We start from the raw sequence: 18,416 nt of genomic DNA on the forward strand, positions 1-18,416 counted from the left end.
AGATTTTGATCTGGCAAGCTGTGATGGGGGAGCCTGCGCAGTCAAAGGCATCAACGGGCATGAGCATCTCAGTGCTTTGTTCCGCTGCCCCCTCGGTGGTGGCCAGTTGAAGCCTGCTGAGCGCGTCAGCGCAATTTTCGGTGCCGGATGGTGTAGTCATAAGCAGCCAGCGTGAGAGCCCATCGCTGTATGTGGTCTGACGCGTTGGCATTGACAGCCTTGCTGTCTGACAACAGGGATGTTAACGGCTTGTAGTCCGTTTCTAATTCGAACCTCCTGCCAAAAAGGTACTGATGCATTTTTTTTACACCATAGACACACGCGAGTGCCTCATTCTCAACCATCCCATATCCCCGTTCCGCTTGAGAAAGCGACCTGGAAGCATAAGCCACAGGTTGTAGTTGGCCCTCTGCTGCAACACGCACCCGACCCCTTGGGACAATGCATCACATGTCACAACCAATTTCTTACAGGGGTCGTACAGTGTCAATAACTTATTTGAACAAAGTAGGTTCCGCGCCCGATTGAAAGCCCGTTCTTGACAGTCCCCCCAAAACCAATCACAACCCTTACGCAGGAGCACATGAAGCGGCTCCAACAACGTGCTTAAGTTCGGCAGAAAGTTCCCGAAATAGTTCGAGAGTCCCAGAAATGAACGCAACTCCGATGTGTTGCCGGGCCGCCTCTGTTTTGGATTCGGTGGGCCGAATCCCATCTACAGCAACCCTTCTGCCCAGGAACTCAACCTCAGGAGCCAAAAACACACATTTAGACTTCTTGAGTCGGAGGCCTACCCGGTCCAGTCGGCGTAGCACCTCCTCCAGGTTGTGGAGATGTTCCTCGGTGTCACGACCAGTGATGAGGATGTTGTCCTGAAATATGATTGTTCCAGGAATGGATTTAAGCAGGCTTTCCATGTTTCTTTGATAAATCGCGGCCGCTGATCGAATGCTAAACGGGCACCTGTTGTAAACGAACAGTCCCTTGTGTGTAGTGATGGTGGTCAATAGTTTAGATTCGTCAGCCAGTTCTTGGGTCATGTAGGCTGAAGTGAGATCCAACTTGGTAAACAGCTTGCCGCCTGCCAGTGTGGCGAAAAGATCCTCCGCTCTCGGGAGCGGATAGTGGCCTTGTAGTCGCCACAGATCCTGACAGAACCATCCGCTTTTAGGACGGGAACGATGGGGCTCGCCCAGTCGCTGAATTCAACGGGCGAGATGATGCCCTCTCTCAGCAAACGGTCCAATTCGCTCTCAATTTTCTCCCGCATCACATACGGCACCGCTCTGGCTTTGTGGTACACTGGTGTGGCGTCCAGGGTGATGCGTATCACTACTTTGGTACCTTTGAACGTCCCAACGTCAGGTTGGAATAGTGACTCAAATTGTTGTAGGACTTGTGAGCACGAACTTTGCTCCACAGATGACATTGCGTGCACATCCCCCCATTTCCAGTTCATCTCAGCTAACCAGCTCCTCCCCAACAGTGCGGGACCATTGCCCACAACAATCCAGAGCGGCAGCCGGTTCACCGATCCATTGTGTGTGACCGCCAATATTGCACTGCCTAGTACTGGAATGATTTCTTTGGTATGCATCTCAATACGTTCTAGTTTGGGTCTCCTGGCTTTGTGTGGCCATAGCTTTTCGAATTGTTGAATGCTCATGAGTGACTGGCTGGCCCCCGTGTCCAGCTCCATGCATACAGGGATGCCGTTTAATAAAACCTTCATCATCATTGGTGGCGTTTTGGTATATGAGCTGTGAATGTTTGCCACATTAACCCGCTGAACTTCAGCGTCCATTGATTTGCCCCAAGAGTCATCCTGCATCACAGACCCCTCTTCTGATCCATCCGCCTCGTAAATTAGCCTGGTTACAGGCTTCCTGCATATTCGAGCTAAATGGCCACTGAGGTTGCAATTTCTGCAGACAAATTGTTGAAACCTGCAAGTCCTGGCAGAGTGTTTGCCTCCACACCTCCAGCATGAGCTGAGATTCCCATTGTTGTGAACAAAGGAGCTATGACCCGGCATTCCTCGCTGATTGTCCCTTTGACTGCCCTTGAGAACCCTGTTAGTGGGTGTCAGTGGCCCCATCCTGGACCGCATTGTCCACGGTGATGGCGTAAATGTCCGTTCAGCCTGCCATTGGCTCTGTTGAAAACCTGCTCTGAGGTCTATTGCTGCCTGGGGTGTGTCGAACTGCCCTTGCCTGCCTGCGGGGCTCTGAGTCGCATTTATGATATTGACTCCCTGATCCCCTGCCGCGTTGGAGGCAGAATTGCGCGCGTATATTATTTTGGTTTCCTCCTCCCCCGCCATGAAAGTATGAGCCATCAGCGCCGCCACTTCCAAAGTCAAGTCCTTGGTCTCAATTAACTTTCGGAAAATCCCCGCATGACCGATGCCCTCAATAAAGAAATCCCTTAACATCTCCCCCCTGCAGGCGTCTGTGAACTTGTATGCTCTATCCTTCACAACGTCGGTGGGTATAGAATCTGTGTCGGGCCATGTGTATGCTGCTCACTGGTTTGAGTTGCTCACCGATTAGTTTGCTGAGCTCTTCAAAGCTTTTGTCCGTCGGCTTTTCGGGTGCCAGTAGATCCTTCATGAGCGCGTAAGTCTTAGGTCCGCAGCTGGTCAGCAGATGTGCCCTTCGCTTGTCGGCCGCTGCATCTCCCAGCCATTCTTTCGTGACAAAGCTTTGCTGGAGCCTCTCAATGAAATTGTCCCAGTCCTAACCAACACAGTACTGTTCCTCTGTGCTACCGGTGGCCATTCTCGTGGGCCGTTGATTCCCGTTTCTTGTCGCCAATGTAAGGTCCTTACTCAATGGCACAAAACCCACACGAGGCACATTCTATGGACAAGGTCACTCTATGACCTGAACCTTTATTCACAGGACCAAGAAGTGATGACCCTGCATGGGACCTCCCTTTATATACCTGGATGACCAGGTAAGGAGTGTCTCCCACAAGTTCACCCCCTGTGGTCAAGGTGTGCATTGCTTATGTATAAACAGTATTGCAGTGGTGTTACATAGAGGTTACATACATGACAATGCCTGTGATCGGGAAGGGGAGGAAGAGGCCTGTGATCTGGGGGACTGCGATAAGGCTGGCGGGTGAAGGCTGACAATTGGGGCTGTGGGCGGGAGGCTGGCGATCAGGGCTGGACAAGGCCGGAAGCTTCTTTGAAGGGCCTGGGGGGGAAGCACTTCTGGTCCTCCTGGCCCACAAGGAGTGATGAACAACCACTTGGAAAGCTGGCAACTCCCATTCCATTACACGGCACCGTTTTCTGATGCTTGGGAAACGCGTGCAGCAGCTGTTAACTTCAAATCAGGCTCCCAATTGCACTGTCGGAGGCTGATTTGAAATATGGTAATGAACATCCCACCTCTCCATGGCGGGACACTCGGACGCCCCGATATCCACCGCCGTAAAAAGTACAGGTGGGTTTGCATTCCGCGCATTTCACTTTAACCCCCCCAGCCCATCCTGGGTGGGGGAGGGTCAATATCGAGGCCATAGTTTCTCACCTGCCATTTGATATTATTGGGGGCATTGGTCTTCAACATAATTTAAATGTTTAATTAGAATTTTGGTTTTATTTATACATACCAAGCTGTGAAGCATTCAGGATATTGTTCTGGAATTTCCTGTGTATTTTCGCCCAAAGACATGTGCAATTGGAGCGTAAAGCAAATATCCAACGCCAAAAATTGAGCAAATCCAGGCACAAGTGTGTTGCGCATGGAATTACGCTTTGCCCAATCTTGCATGCCCGTCCATTGATCATTGCACACGAAGCATTTCTGTTCAGTATGATTAATTCACCTCTATACAAAAAAATTTTAAGCTCAGCAGAAAATAGTCATTTTTATTGTGTTTTTTCTAATGTTTTTTTAAAAATTCATCCTCACTGAGTACTGTATTCTCTGTTTCTTTGAATACATTAATTTGACTTCAGTATGAGTCACATTAAAATTTGAAAAGCTTACTCAATTGCATGTTCTTGAATATGCTGTGCTTAATGTGCATGAATGATGGTTGGATGGTTTGAAACTTTCATTTTCATACATAAGAAAGGAATATATGTGAGTTCCACTCTTTCCTTGGGCAATGCTTGTTTATGCTCATTTCTGCTTTTTTACACCAAATTCTGGTGTAATCTAATGAGATAAGCAGGAGATTTTAAAAGTAAATTGATATTGACAAAATGTGCGATGAATGGGCATAAGTTCGGGTGTAACATCCCAATTACACCCCCACAGGAAAGTCCACTCCATTAAGATTAAGCACATACAGAGTCAAATTTTCTCCATTCAGTTAATAATAGAAACTTGCATCCTTGGTCTCCCATTAATAACCTAAATATAAATTAGCCCTGACACTGTTTCACCACAATTTATACTTCCAGGATGTTTTCAATGTACCAAATAAAATACCAGATTATTGATATCTTTATTGATATCTATATCATAACTGTTAAGATAGCACTACAGTCTTGAAGTTTAGAATCATAGAATGCTACAGCACAGAAAAAGAGCATTTGGCCATCAAGTCTGCACCAATGTTCTTCTCTGCATGAGCTATCTAGTCTAATCCCACTCTTCTGCTTGGTTCTCATAAGCTTTTTAATAACCATCTTTGTCAAACAGCTAATTCCTCTTAAAATTAATTTATGGACTCTTCTTTGCTATATTGTTGCTGAAGAATTCCATATTCTAACCACCTCTATATAAAGAAATGTCTTCAAAACTTTTCTTTAATTCTGTTGTGATTAAATGTGTGCTCTTTCATTATCGTCTCGCCAACCAATAGAAAGGAACCATCCACCCTATAACAATGTTTCATTATCTTGAAGACCTCTAATAGATCACATTTTAACCTTCTCAGCCCTAGGGGAAAAGATCTTTACTTTCAAGTCGCTCTTCATAACTAACCAGTTCTTCCTGATAGCTGTATCATCCCAGCGAATCTATCTATGCTGCACATTTACATCCTTCTTATTATCTTTTGGAGCTATTGATTTCCAAGCCCTGCAACCTATAATCCAATTGAAAGCTTACTATGTAGAATAGAATACTGAATTATCCAGCCAAACAGAACTTTTTGCATAGCCTGAAAATACATAAGTTTTTGCACGGGTTAATTTTCCGTGTTATGGGTAGCCCTCTGAATTTCCAAGGAAAATCAATCCTCAAAATCTTGGAAGAATTTTGTACAGTTAATAAAGCCTTCCCTGATGCTCACCCTCACAGGACACATCTGAGTTTGCAAAACAAAATTTGCTACATCCTGTACTGTGAATCAGTCCCCAGAGACTGGCAATAACACAATTTTTTTTTACTGGAGAATTTGATATACTTCCTAATATTTATTGTGCATTTCTTTTTGTTGTGTGTGTAAAATAATCTTTGGTGTTGGATAGGGTATAGGCAGGAGAGTTTTGGATAAGCTGAAGTTTATGGTGGATGGGAGGCCCACCAGGAGAACATTAGAATAGTTGAAGCTGGAGGTGACAAAAACATGGATGAGGTTTTCAGTAGCTGGGGCAGAGACGGGTGATATTATGGAGATGAAAGTAGACAGTGATGGAGAGGTTATGGAAACTCAGCTCGGGGTTGAATAGCACACCGAACAACAGCAACAACTTGCATCTGTATAGTGCCTTTCACAGTGAAATGTCCCAAGGCGTTTCATAGGACTGCTATCAAACCAAATTTGACACCAAGCCACATGAGATGTTAGAAAAGATGACCAAAAGCTTGGTCAAAGAGAGAGGTTTTAAAGAGCGCCTAAAGGAGGTAGAAAGCTTTAGGGAGGGAATTCCAGAGTTTAGGGCCTATGCAGCTTAAAGTACGGCTGCCAATCGTGGAGCGATTAAAATAAGGGATGCATAGAAGGCCAGAATTGGAGGACCAGAGAGATCTCAGAGGGTTGTAGGGCTGGAGGATGTTGTGAACTGTCTGGTTCAACCTGAGACAGTGGCCGGGGAGGGGGATGGAATTAGTGGCAAATGTATGCAGCTTCTGGTAGAGGCTGAAAATTATTGCTTTGATCTTCCTAACGTTTAAAAAGTAACTTTAAATTATTATCTTCATTTCTGAGCCACACCAGATTATTTTGCAGTTGAAGCTAAAGTTTTATAAAGGTTTTATAATTTTATAAAAATAAAATCCAGGATGTTTTGCATTAAACATTTTTTTTTAATAGATCGACCAGGTCTGATTAATGTATCACAGATTGAACAGATGCAGGAGAGCATTGTTCAAGCCCTTCGCCTCCATCTGCACAGCAACCATCCTGATGCCATCTACCTATTTCCCAAACTCCTCCAGAAGATGGCTGACCTCCGTCAGCTGGTTACAGAGCATGCTCAACTTGTTCAGAAGATCAAAAAAACTGAAGCAGACACTTTTCTACATCCACTTCTACAGGAAATTTACAGGGATATGTACTAAGACTAATGTAGACTGACACGGATATCAGAGGTTATAAATCACAGAGCACCACTAAGAATAATTAAGAGTGCAAAGATTACTTATGAGTCAATAATTGTTAATTACACAGTGCTTCTCTCAGGTTTGCTTAACATGATTGGCTGAATGTTGTGCCTTTTGAGACAACATATGGCTGACACCTGATCAAATTTACAGCATATTTTGAAATAAATTGGTTGATTAATCCAAGATATAATTGAAATATTTTGTTTGTAACTAAACCATACTGTTGATTCAGATTACTCAATTGGCAATTTTCAGGGCCCAAAATAATGAAGCTATTCAATTGCTTTCTAACATAAGATGAAAATCTAATAGTTTACTACAAAAAGAAAACTACGAAAGGGTCAATTTCCCCATGAGTGAATTAATCCATAAGAGTTCATCATTGCACTCATATTAATCCACGGTGTGTCAGAGTCTGCTGGTATTTCATACAACCTCTTGTTTTAAAAGGTTTGATGATTGTCTTACAATTTTTATATAAAATAATTAAAACTATGCAACTCTCCACTGGCTGAAGTCATACCTAGCACAAAGGAAGATCTGTGGTTGTTGGAGACCAATCATTGCAGCCCTAGGACATCGCTGCAGGAGTTCCTCAGGGTCGTGTCCTAGGCGCAACTATCTTCAGCTACTTAATCAATGACCTTCCCTCCATCATAAGGTCAGAAGCGGGGCTGTTCGCTGATGATTGCACAGTGTTTACATAGGATTACATAGGATATACAACACAGAAACAGGCCATTCGGCCCAACCAGTCCATGCCGGTGTTTATGCTCCACTCGAGCCTCCTCCCGTCTTTCCTCATCTAACTCTATTAGCATAACCTTCTATTCCCTTCTCTCTCTCATATGCTTATTTAGCCTCCCCTTAAATGTATCTATACTATTCGCTTCAACCACTCACTGTGGTTGTGAGTTCTACATTCTCACCACTTTCTGGGTAACAAAGTTTCTTTTGAATTCCCTATTTGATTTCTTGGTGACTATCTTATATTGGTGGCTTCTAGTTTTGCTCTTCTCCACAAGTGGAAACACTCTCACTGTGCCTATTCTACCAAAACCTTTCATAATTTTAAAAATCTCTGTTGTGTCTCTTTTGAAGAGAAAAAAGACCCAGCCTGTTCATCCTTTCCTGATAGGTAGAACTTCACATTATTGGTATCATCCTTGTAAATCTGTTTTGCACTTTCACCAGTGCCTCTATATCCTTTCTTTAATATGTGTTCAGTTCCATTCTCAACTCCTCAAATAATGAACCAGTTCATACCCAAATGCAGCAAGACCTGGACAACATTCAGGTTTGGGCTGATAAGTGGCAAGTAACATACTTGTGCCAGGTGCCAGTGCCAGGCCATGACCATCTCCAACAATAGAGAGTCTAACCACCTCCCCATGACATTCAATGGTATTACTATCATCAAATCCCCCACCATCAACTGGACCAGCCACATAAATACTGTGGCTGCAAGAGCAGGGCAGAAGCTGGGTATTCTGCGGCAATCGACTCATCTCCTGACTCCCCAAAGCCTTTCCACCATCTACAAGGCACAAGTCAGGCATGAGATGGAATACTCTCCAGTTACCTGGATGAGTGCAGCTCCAGCAACACTCAAGAAGCTGGACACCATCCAGGACAAAGCAGCCCGCTTGATAGGCATCTCATCCACCGCCTTAAACATTCACTCCCTCCACCACCGGCGCACCATGGCTGCAGAGTCAACCATCTACAAGATGCACTGTAGCAACTCGCCAAAGCTTCTTCGACAGCACCTCCCAAGCCCGCGACCTCTACCACCTAGAAGGAAAAGGACAGCAGGTACATGGGAACACCACTGCTTCCAAGTTCCCCTCCAAGTCACACATTCAACATAGAGTTCAAAAATATCAGAGCGTAACTGCTGCCAATCTTTAACTCCCTTTTCCCCCGCCCCCTCAGAGCCTGTTTCTTTTTTTCTCCTTGTCTCTAATGGCAATTGGTCATTATTCCATCATTCACACCCTATCTTGCCTAATGTTTTTCTAACTCCTGGCATTACCATTTGAATTTTAACCATCATCCCTTTTATCTCTCTAATCTCTCTTGTCTTCCAACCTATCACAGACCTTCCCTTTTGTTCTTTCTTCCCCCTCCCCCTTTCAGCGCTTGTTAAGAATCTGTTCTTTTCGAAAACTCCCCAGTTCTGACGAAGGGTCATCGACCCGAAACATTAAATCTGTTTCCTCTCCGCAGATGCTGCCTGACCCGCTGAGATTTCCAGCATTTTCTGTTTTTATTGCACACACCATCCTGACTTGGAAATATATCGCTGTTCCTTCATCGTCACTGGGTCAAAATCCTGGAACTCCCTATCTAACAGCACTGTGGGAGTACCTTCACCACACGGACTGCAGCAGTTCAAAAAGGCAGCTCACCATTACCTTCTTGAGGGCAATTAGGGATGGGCAATAAATGCTGGCCTTGCCAGCAACACACATCCCATGAATGAATTTTAAAAAGCTCTTTATGCTTGCACCCAGAAATTTACCAAAATAAATTTTAACCATACACAATTTTAAATAATTGATTGTATACTTTGCACAGAAAAAGGGAAAAACCACTACTCAAAATAGGTAACATTTCTGAACAGTGAATATTTTGAGATCTTTATTATAGTACAATTCTTGTAACCCAACTGTTAAAGAAAGCAGAGACCCACTAACAAGCAATTAAAGAAAAGCAAGTAGACTGGCTAGCTGACCCACAACTGCCAACTATGGTTTAATTAAATCACTGATAAAATTTCAATATTTCTTCATTCCCCTACCTCCCAAAAAAGAATCAGTTTATTTTTCCACTCTGTTAAGATTTTAGATACCTAATTTATGGAATAAAATGACCTTATAAAGAGCAAGTAAGAAGGGGTTATGGTATTCAAACTCAGATTGAAATAAGTGAGAATGCTGCTTTTATCTTGAGAGTGAGATTCTCATTTGAAAGATAATGTACAAGATTGGACAGAGCTCAGTTCTCCACTGTTTTAAAGAGGGAAGAAGGATCATGAATCCTAATTGAAATTGCGAACAGAAATAAGTTCCACTAAGAAGTACAAAAGAATAGTGAACAGTGTAGCCTGCAGTGCTCATTGGTTGTGCACGACGTCTGGTAGACACCCCATACTTAATCTGGGCTTTTGAGAGTGTAAACCAAAACTTCGTCATGAGTAAATGGTTCCCTGGCGATTTTCTATCTCCTGCACTTGCAGATTGCAAACTTGGCAAGCTGCATAAGAATTTTTAAAATTAAGTGTCTATTTCAGGCTCAAATAGTTCAAAATTGTTTTTGCATTTGACGAGAGGGAATGCTATGATTAAAGATAGATTTTCTTAATTGGAATAAAACAATCAGAAAATGTTAACCAGATTTGAAATTTAGCATGTGCCTGTTAAATACTTTTTTTGGATGATTTTAAAGCAAATGTTATCCCTTTGCCTTTTCAAGGAGGAGCAGGGGGAATTCCCATTAAAAGGAATGTCATTTCTCTGTGAGGGTCAAATGTTAAAAATAATATTGTGAAATGGCAAGTGGCCAGAGAATCTTCCAAGTTTTTATTTTGTTTAACAGTTCAAAATGTCACTAATTAAGGTTGTGGTAGATTGGGTGTTTTGAGAGTTACAATGTTTATGTAGGTATTGGGAGCCCATGCCATAGCTATAGGCCAGCGTTTTCCTCCTTCAGGGACCCATTGTTAAAACATTCTGTGGAGTGATGAAATACCTTAACCTTCTTCCTTACTAATGACTTCATGACTGTTGAATATTTCTCCCATGCCGATGATTAGATATAAAATAACTGGAAAAAGTAGCGGATTATTTCACTTACTGTGGCAAACGTCAACTTTAATTAATCAGCAATAGTATATACTTGTATGCTAAAAATGTATAAATTGAGCACTTGTATATTTGTATTTGCATGTAGAAAATTGCCAAATGCCTTCTCTCTCACAATAGTAATCCACCTTCATGTTTGGGGGCTTGAGCGCTCTTGTAGACTGTAACTGTGTCGGTTGCATAAAATTGTATTTTTCTACTAAAACTTTTGTGACATTGTACATAGTTTGTGTAATGCTTTTTGTTGAAATACACAATTTTTTAAATGAGTCCTTTAGGAGTTTTGTACAAGGACATTCCTTTCTTCCACCAAATGACTCACAAATAAATATAGGAAATTTAAACTGAAATTGTGTGTAGATTTCAAAATATCAATAACTTGGTGAGGCAAGACTATGGAATAATATGACGTCAGAAAAGGATAAATCCAGCATAACAATATTACATCTCCTATTTTGCTGTTTATTTAGTATACTTTTTTTTTCCAGGACAAATTGGTGAATAAAATAATTAACTTTACAATTCCTAACAACTTTTTGACACCTGCAGGACTACAGTAGTTAATTTTTCAAAATATCTATTCTTTTCCATTATCCTTTTGAATTCTAACATTTGGATTTAACACAGCAAATTTCTTTTATATGCTGAGTTTTAAATTTCGTATACTCTACAGAGTTTAAGTTCAGTAGTGAAAGGGAGTTTATGTGTAACTATAATATTTTTGACTGCTTGTTCTAGTCTACCCTTCAAACCCTCCTGTCTGTTTCTTACTATGATTCTTGAACTAATAGCCCTATTTCCCCCTTGTTAATCGGTATTTATCCAGCAAATCAAATCAAAAACAAAAATTTTATAGCCTGTCCTGTCTTTGGCAAGCGTATTTTCATTTTTGCAGATAAATAAATTGAAAGAGTATGTGTTTTTTCAATGGTAACAAGAAGGTGAACATGTATTAAGTCTACTTACTATGAAGACTAAGAGTTTGTTAGATGAATCCAGTAGTAAGTTTAGGCAACTGTATTGTCCCAGCTCTGTAGAAATGTGATGAACAAATACATAATGAAGTTTGACTAACTAAACCAATATAAATGAGGTTTGTGTTTGTACTTGTATAACTACCATGGTACAATCACTCATTTCTTATACCCAAGCATCCTTTGGTGTTCCTGTACGCAAGTTCTTATTAATGGTATCCAAACAGTCTTGGTCTTCACTTACTATCCTAGTTCTAATAATCTCAGGTACATTAAAAGAGGCAGAGAGTAGTAATTATTTGATGTCCATTGCATTGGAGTTCATCATCTGGTTTCAGATTGATAGCTGTAATTTAAAAACATGTGTTGGCAAATCAAAGCCCACTGTGCCAAAGTGGATCCAATTGCTTGTAAAACCACTGGGAACCCCAGTAAAAGTGCGAGATTCCTATTGAGGAGCATCGCAGAAACAGGAGAGTGATAATGATATGCTTCACCATACTAGGGAGATAACTATACTTGAAGTTTGATTACAGTAAGGTAAAGTATGTTTTGTACAAGTCAGGTAGCACTCAACACTGTAATTTGCCAGTTGTACTGATCAGATTTTGACTGAATTTATTTGAGAGTTTTAAGAGTTTATTTTTGTAATAGTGTGCCAGCCTTTATGTCTTTCTTCTGCTTCCCTCTCCCTATTTTCAAAATAACAATATGCTCAATTCATGGAGCACCTTTCAATGAGAATGTGTTAACTCTATAGCAGTCTTTAAATTAGTACAATGCTGCTACTGATAAATACATTACAAAAATAGTGAAATTATAGAAATTGTACAGAAACAGTAAAGTCTGAGTGCTTCCATTTCCTAAAGAGTTATTCAGATACCGAACCACTCTGCCACTGTCCACTAGTATCCTTTATACAGCAATAAAACTGATAATTCATAATCTAATGAAGATGGCACTAAGAAACAATGCCCACTTTCAATTGTGGTGTGCTTGATTTTTTTGTACCTATTTTTCTCTTGTTACATAATGCAAGAACTTTGCAAGCATAAGTAGCATTTAATGGATAGCTAGGAATGTCCAACAAAGCCTAACGCAAGTAAGTTCTTCTAATGATCTCTCAGATCCAAGCAGCAAAATCTGACAGCTTTTTCAGAACTCTTGAGACTAAAATTATACTCTAAGTGTACTATTTACAATCTTTTTATTTAGTAATCATTTTTGCGTTACCAATTGTTCCTTTTCATTTTTTTTCTCTGTGGAAATTAAGTTGTTGTGGAATTTACCAGTACATTATGCCATTACAGGTTGAACCTTCCTCATCCAGAATTCCCTGATCCAGAACCACCCCTCGTCAGGGACATGGTCTCAGAGTAAGCGGCCGCCCATTTAAAACTGAGATAAGGAGGAATTTATTCTCTCAGGATTGTAAATCTATGGATTCTCTGCCCCAGAGAGCTGTGGAGGCTGGGTCATTGAATATATTTAAGGCAGAGATAGACAAATCTTTGAGCGATAAGGGAATAAAGGGTTATGGGGAGCGGGCAGGGAAGTGGAGCTGAGTCCATGATCAGATCAGCCATGATCTTATTAAATGGCGGAGCAAGCTCGAGGGGCCAGGTGGCCTAATCCTGCTCCTATTTCTTGTGTTCTTATATCCCGAACCATTCCCAGCCACCGGATAGCGCATGTGCAGAACTCTGACATGAACAAAATGAAGTCCTTCCTCGCTGCCAACTCCCGCAATCGCTGGCCTGACCCCCGTGATCCACCGCCCCCGCCCCCCCCCCCATGATCTCTCTGCCCACTTCCAGCCCCAAGCCAGCCCCAATATCCCCTTGCTCAGTACCTGTACCATCCAATTTAACGTGATCACCCCTTGTCCGGAAAAATCCCTTATTCAGAACAGGCCAGGTCCTGAGGGTTCTGGATAATGGAGGTTCAACCTGTATTAGCAGGAAAGAGATTGATGCAGGCTTTATGAAGACATTGCTGAAGGTGTTACAGCGTCATGTGACTGGAAAGTTTGTGATATAATTATTTTTGTAATATTACCAAGATATTCCAACACTTGGTGCATAATGGATAAGTGGCTCATGTCACATTTAAAAGGACTTTTTAGGACGAAGCTCCGGTATTAGGGAAACATCTAATGGTCCTAACTGAATGTTGCATTTCATCATGATCTATGGCTTGAGTTTCACATCTGGATGTTTGACTGTGTTGCACATATTTATGCTGGCATTTCGACACTTGGATAGATCTGTGCTTGGTTTCCTTCACCATGGTATATCTGTACATAAATGATCCACCTCATACTCTTCTTTGATAATATATTCCAATGGAAACTTGGTCATTTGCTCGGTGATGCAAAAACAGGAAGTCATGTATCAATGCCATTGCATGGCCTCTGAAATCAGCCATTAGGCTACCGTTCAAACAGATTATTTGTCTTCTGTTTGAAATACTATCCAATATAATGTTCAAATGCCAGAATCCTGAACACAGACAGTTGAGAGGTTTATTTCTATACCTCTATCACAGAAGATCTCTGATGCATTTCTCAAACTAAAACCAGTAAAATTTCAAAATGTTGTAACAAAAATGTATATATTGTGGGTCTAAGTAGTTTCTTGCCTCAGGTTAAATCAGATACTTTCTTTCAGAAGGTGTGTAAACATAGATGGATGCTGTTTCTGAGAAACCAATTGAAAGCCTTGCAATGGAATAGAAATCCTAAAGAGAATATAAGTTGATTTTGCACTTTATCATGAAATATATTCAGCAATTAATCTTGTTTTGCAGAGAACGATTTACAACATATTATAGAGCATGGAAATTGCATGGGGAATGCTGCCAGTAGGAGGATTATCCATGATAGGTTTGATAGTAGATCTCAAATGGTGAAATTTATCCTGTTTTCACTATAACATTTGTATTGGGATGTTGTTCTCTGTAACTTAAAAATAACATCTAAACTAGATGTAACGTACATTTGAGCTGCAGATGTGTGTGTATGAGAGTTAATGTATATACATCAAACTTATGCTGTAAAACTTTTAATGAATGTATCTTTGGAATCAATAAATGTTTGTATCTTTTTGTCTCTTTCTAAAAACAATAAACAGATTTTCAAGAACACATGGAATGCCTCATGTTCTTATTTATGGAAGTTTCCAAATCTAAAAAAATAAAATCAATTATGCCATGCCTTAAGGTTGGTGATATGGAAAACTGCTAATCTAATATTTCTAGGGCCATTCAAGAGTGTTACTGAACTGCACATGTTACCAAGTATCCCTATTGGTACAAGAACAGAGCAGGACTTGTAACACATCCAAAATGCCTACCTGAGATAGTGCCGGACTGCCATTTGGTTTAAGTATTCATTATGCAATTTTTGTCTACAGCATAGAAACTTAAAAAAGATCATTTGTCAAACAACACTGTTAGGAGAACTTTATTACCAGGGAAACAGTATTTTTCTATAGCTAGATTTCGAACAGTAGTTTGTTGCAGTGCGCATCTTAAATGTAGACTACCATTGGTATTCTATTAAGCACGCCTCGTTTAAAAATTCCAGTTGATTTCTTTATTTCTGTAAAACATAATTCAATTGACTAGTGATTTTCTGGCTGCTAATTGTGGGAAGTTTAGCTGTTGGATCTACAATGATATTCAAATGGGGATTTGCCCACTGCAGTACCTAGTAACATGCACACTGTGTAAGTACATACACGCATGTGGGTGTGTGTGTGTGTATATATATATATATATATAAAATGTATGTATATAATGTGTTTGTATAGGTATATAAATGTGTATATATATCTACGCGTGTACACACCTCCAAGGCGGCGTGGCGCGCCCGAACAGCTTCACGGCGGCGGGGCCCCGCCCAAACAACTCCTCGGCGGTAAGGCCCCGCCCGACGACCTCCTGGACAGTCAGCAACTCGAACAACTCCTCGGCGAGCAACCTCCCCTCCCACCCTTTCTGACGTTCCGAAATCCGGAAATATCCGAACCTGGGCACGGGTGTTTCCGGATTCGTGACATCAGAAAGACGTTCCAAAGTCTGGAAAAACGCAAACTGCGGAATGGCCTCAGTCCCGAGGGTTCCGGATTTGGGGCGCTGCACCTGTGTGTGTGTGTATATATTATATGTATTTTAAATTTAGATAGGACAGATAAGAAGGTTCTGCTAAGGGATATGAGCAGCTAGGGACCAAACTAAAAAGCAGAACCACAAAAGTAATAATCTCCGGATTACTACCCAAGCCACAAGCAAATTTGCATAGGTTAAATAAGATCAGAGAGCTAAACTCGTGGCTCAGAGACTGGTGTGGGAGAAATGGGTTTTGGTTCCTGGGACACTGGCAGCAGTACTGGGCTAAGAGGGAGCAGTTCTGTTGGGACATACTCCACTTGGAACATGCTGGGGCTAGGGTCCTGGCGCTCCAAATAACTAGTGCTGCAGAGAGAGCTTTAAACTAATTAGTGGGGGGGACAGTTCAGGTGGGCAGAAACCTAAAAGCTCAAAGAACAAGGTGAAGGCAATAGGGCTGGGTAGCATTGGGGGAAACAAAAACCAGAGCGTGACAGGAAAGGACTGAATCTATAAACATAAGAGTATCAGAAACTGGGGCCATAGCAGAAGAAAATGGTGAGAAAACACATTTAAAAGCTCTTTATCTGAATGCATGCAGCATTTGTAACAAATTAGATAAGCTGTTGGCACAAATAGTTACAAATGGGCATGATCTGGTAGCCATAACAGAGATGTGGTTGCAAGGTGACCAAGACTGGGAACTAAACATTCAGGGGTACTTGACAATTCGGAAGGACAGACAGAAAGGAAAAGGAGGCGGGGTAGCTCTGTTGATAAAGAATGGAATCACTGCAATAGTGAGAAATTATACTGGCTCAAATGATCAAGATGTTGAAAAAGTTTGGTTGGAGATAAGGAATAATAAGGGGAAAAAGTCGCTGGTGGGCATAGTCTATAGGCCCCCTAAGAGTAGCAACTCTGTTGGTCAGAGTATAAACCAAGAAATTGTGGGGGCTTGTAAAAAGGAAACAGCAATCATCATTGGTGATTTTAACCTCCATATTGATTGGACAAATCAAATTGGTCAGGGTAGCCTTGAGAAAGTTTATAGAGTGCATAAGGGACGGGTTCCTTGAGCAGTATGTAACGGAACCAACCAGGGGGCAGGATATCTTAGATCTGGTCCTCTGTAATTTTATATATATATTTTTTTTTGAGTTCTGACTAGAGTGCTTGTTTTGGGAGTCTTGTGTCAGGCATGCGAACAATACGGCCCGCCCAACGGAGCTGGTAGAGTGTGGTCAGTGTTTCGATGCTTTGGATGTTGGCCTGATCGAGGATACTAACATTGGTGCGTCTGTCCTCCCAGGGGATTTGCAGGATCTTGCGGAGACATCGTTGGTAGTATTTTTCCAGCAATTTGAGGTGTCTACTATATATGGTCCATGTTTCTAAGCCAAACAGGAGGTATCACAACAGCCCCGTAGACTATGGAACTGGGGAGTTCCACAGCACAACCAGTGGCAGCGCAGTGAATTACGGGCCACAACTTCAGGACTTCCGCTTTTATCTGCGCATGCGCTAAATCTTTAAGTTACTGTCAGTTTCAGGGCAGTAACGATGGCAAATGCTAACAGTTTCGATGTCATTACCACTGCAAAATTGGGCCTATATCTTTCATCACCAGGGAGCTCTAGCTTTGGATGCACTTCCTTTTTCCCTCATGGGAATGTGTCTAGTCTGTACCCAGACTATCTCCTCTTTGAAGCCCTCCCATTACTCATTTATTGTATTACGAGCCAATAATTGATTCCAATCCACCTGGGCCATATCCCTTCACTTTTCTGTGCAGTCATTTGCCCCATGGTGCTGTAGATGTGCTCTAGACTCCACTACTCCGAGTTTTCATCATCCTCACTGGTATTCAGCGCTGAATACTGCTTTGAGAGTGCCACTCTCCCAGAGGAATCTTGCACTGCCTACCACTTCATACCCTGCTGGATGGCCACCCTCTTACTATCTTGGCTTCTCTGTAGCTGCGGAGTGACCACTGCCTGGAATGCGAGCTCAGAAAATTCTCAGCTTCCCTTATGACCTGCAATGACTCCAGACACTCCTCAAGCTCAGAAACCCTGAGCTTGAGTTTGAGCAACTGGAGGCACTTGCTGCACATGTGGTTATCCAGGATACAGAGCATCCTGTCCAAGGCTACCCCAACCTCTGTCGTCGAGCTACAGTACACAGACGATGCGTCTGTGCGCATACAGAGGCTGAACTCCAGGACATAGTAGACATATTTACCGAGGCGTATGAAAGCATGGGCCTTACGCTAAACATCCGTAAAACAAAGGTCCACTACCAGCCTGTCCTCGCCACACAGCACTGTCCCCCAGTCATCAAGATCAACGGCGCGGCCCTGGACAACGTGGACCACTTCCCATACCTCGGGAGCCTCTTATCAACAAGAGCAAAACTGCCTCCAGTGCGCCAGTGCAGCCTTCAGCCACCTGAGGAAGAGTGTTCAAAGACCAGGCCCTCAAATCTAACACCAAGCTCATGGTCTACAGGGCTGTAATAACACCCGCCCTCCTGTATGGCTCAGAGACATGGACCATGTACAGTAGACACCTTAAGTCACTGGAGAAATACCACCAATGATGTCTCCGCAAGATCGTACAAATCCCCTGGGAGGACAGATGCACCAACATTAGCATCCTCGACCAGGCCAACATCCCCAACAGTGAAGCACTGACCACACGATCAGCTCCGCTGCAAAGGCCACATTGTCCGCATGCCAGACTCCCAAAGCAAGCGCTCTACTCAGAACTCCTTCATGGCAAACGAGCCAAAGGTGGGCAGAGGAAACTTTACACCCTCAAAGCCTCCCTGATAGAGTGCAAGATCCCCACCGACACCTGGGAGTCCCTGGCCAAAGACCACCCTAAATGGAAGAGTGCATTCAGGAGGGCGCTGTACACCTCGAGTCTCATTGCCGAGAGCATGCAGAA

At 42.3% G+C, this 18,416-nt stretch overlaps 1 protein-coding gene across 2 annotated transcripts in view; it reads left to right on the forward strand.

The window, feature by feature from the left end:
* The window catches only part of pparab (peroxisome proliferator-activated receptor alpha b), a 198,677-nt gene extending 187,687 nt beyond the window's left edge, over positions 1-10,990 (forward strand). The window contains exon 8 of one of the 2 annotated variants that reach the window (XM_070900536.1): positions 6,223-10,990. In XM_070900536.1, coding sequence (XP_070756637.1) covers positions 6,223-6,470 — 248 coding nt within the window. In that variant the 3' untranslated portion in view covers positions 6,471-10,990. The remainder of the gene's footprint in view (positions 1-6,222) is intronic. The other variant, XM_070900537.1, reaches the window with a different exon arrangement.
* The last annotated feature ends 7,426 nt before the right edge of the window (positions 10,991-18,416 follow it).

Source organism: Pristiophorus japonicus, chromosome 15 (genome assembly GCF_044704955.1).
Source record: "Pristiophorus japonicus isolate sPriJap1 chromosome 15, sPriJap1.hap1, whole genome shotgun sequence".
Lineage (NCBI taxonomy): Eukaryota > Metazoa > Chordata > Chondrichthyes > Pristiophoridae > Pristiophorus > Pristiophorus japonicus.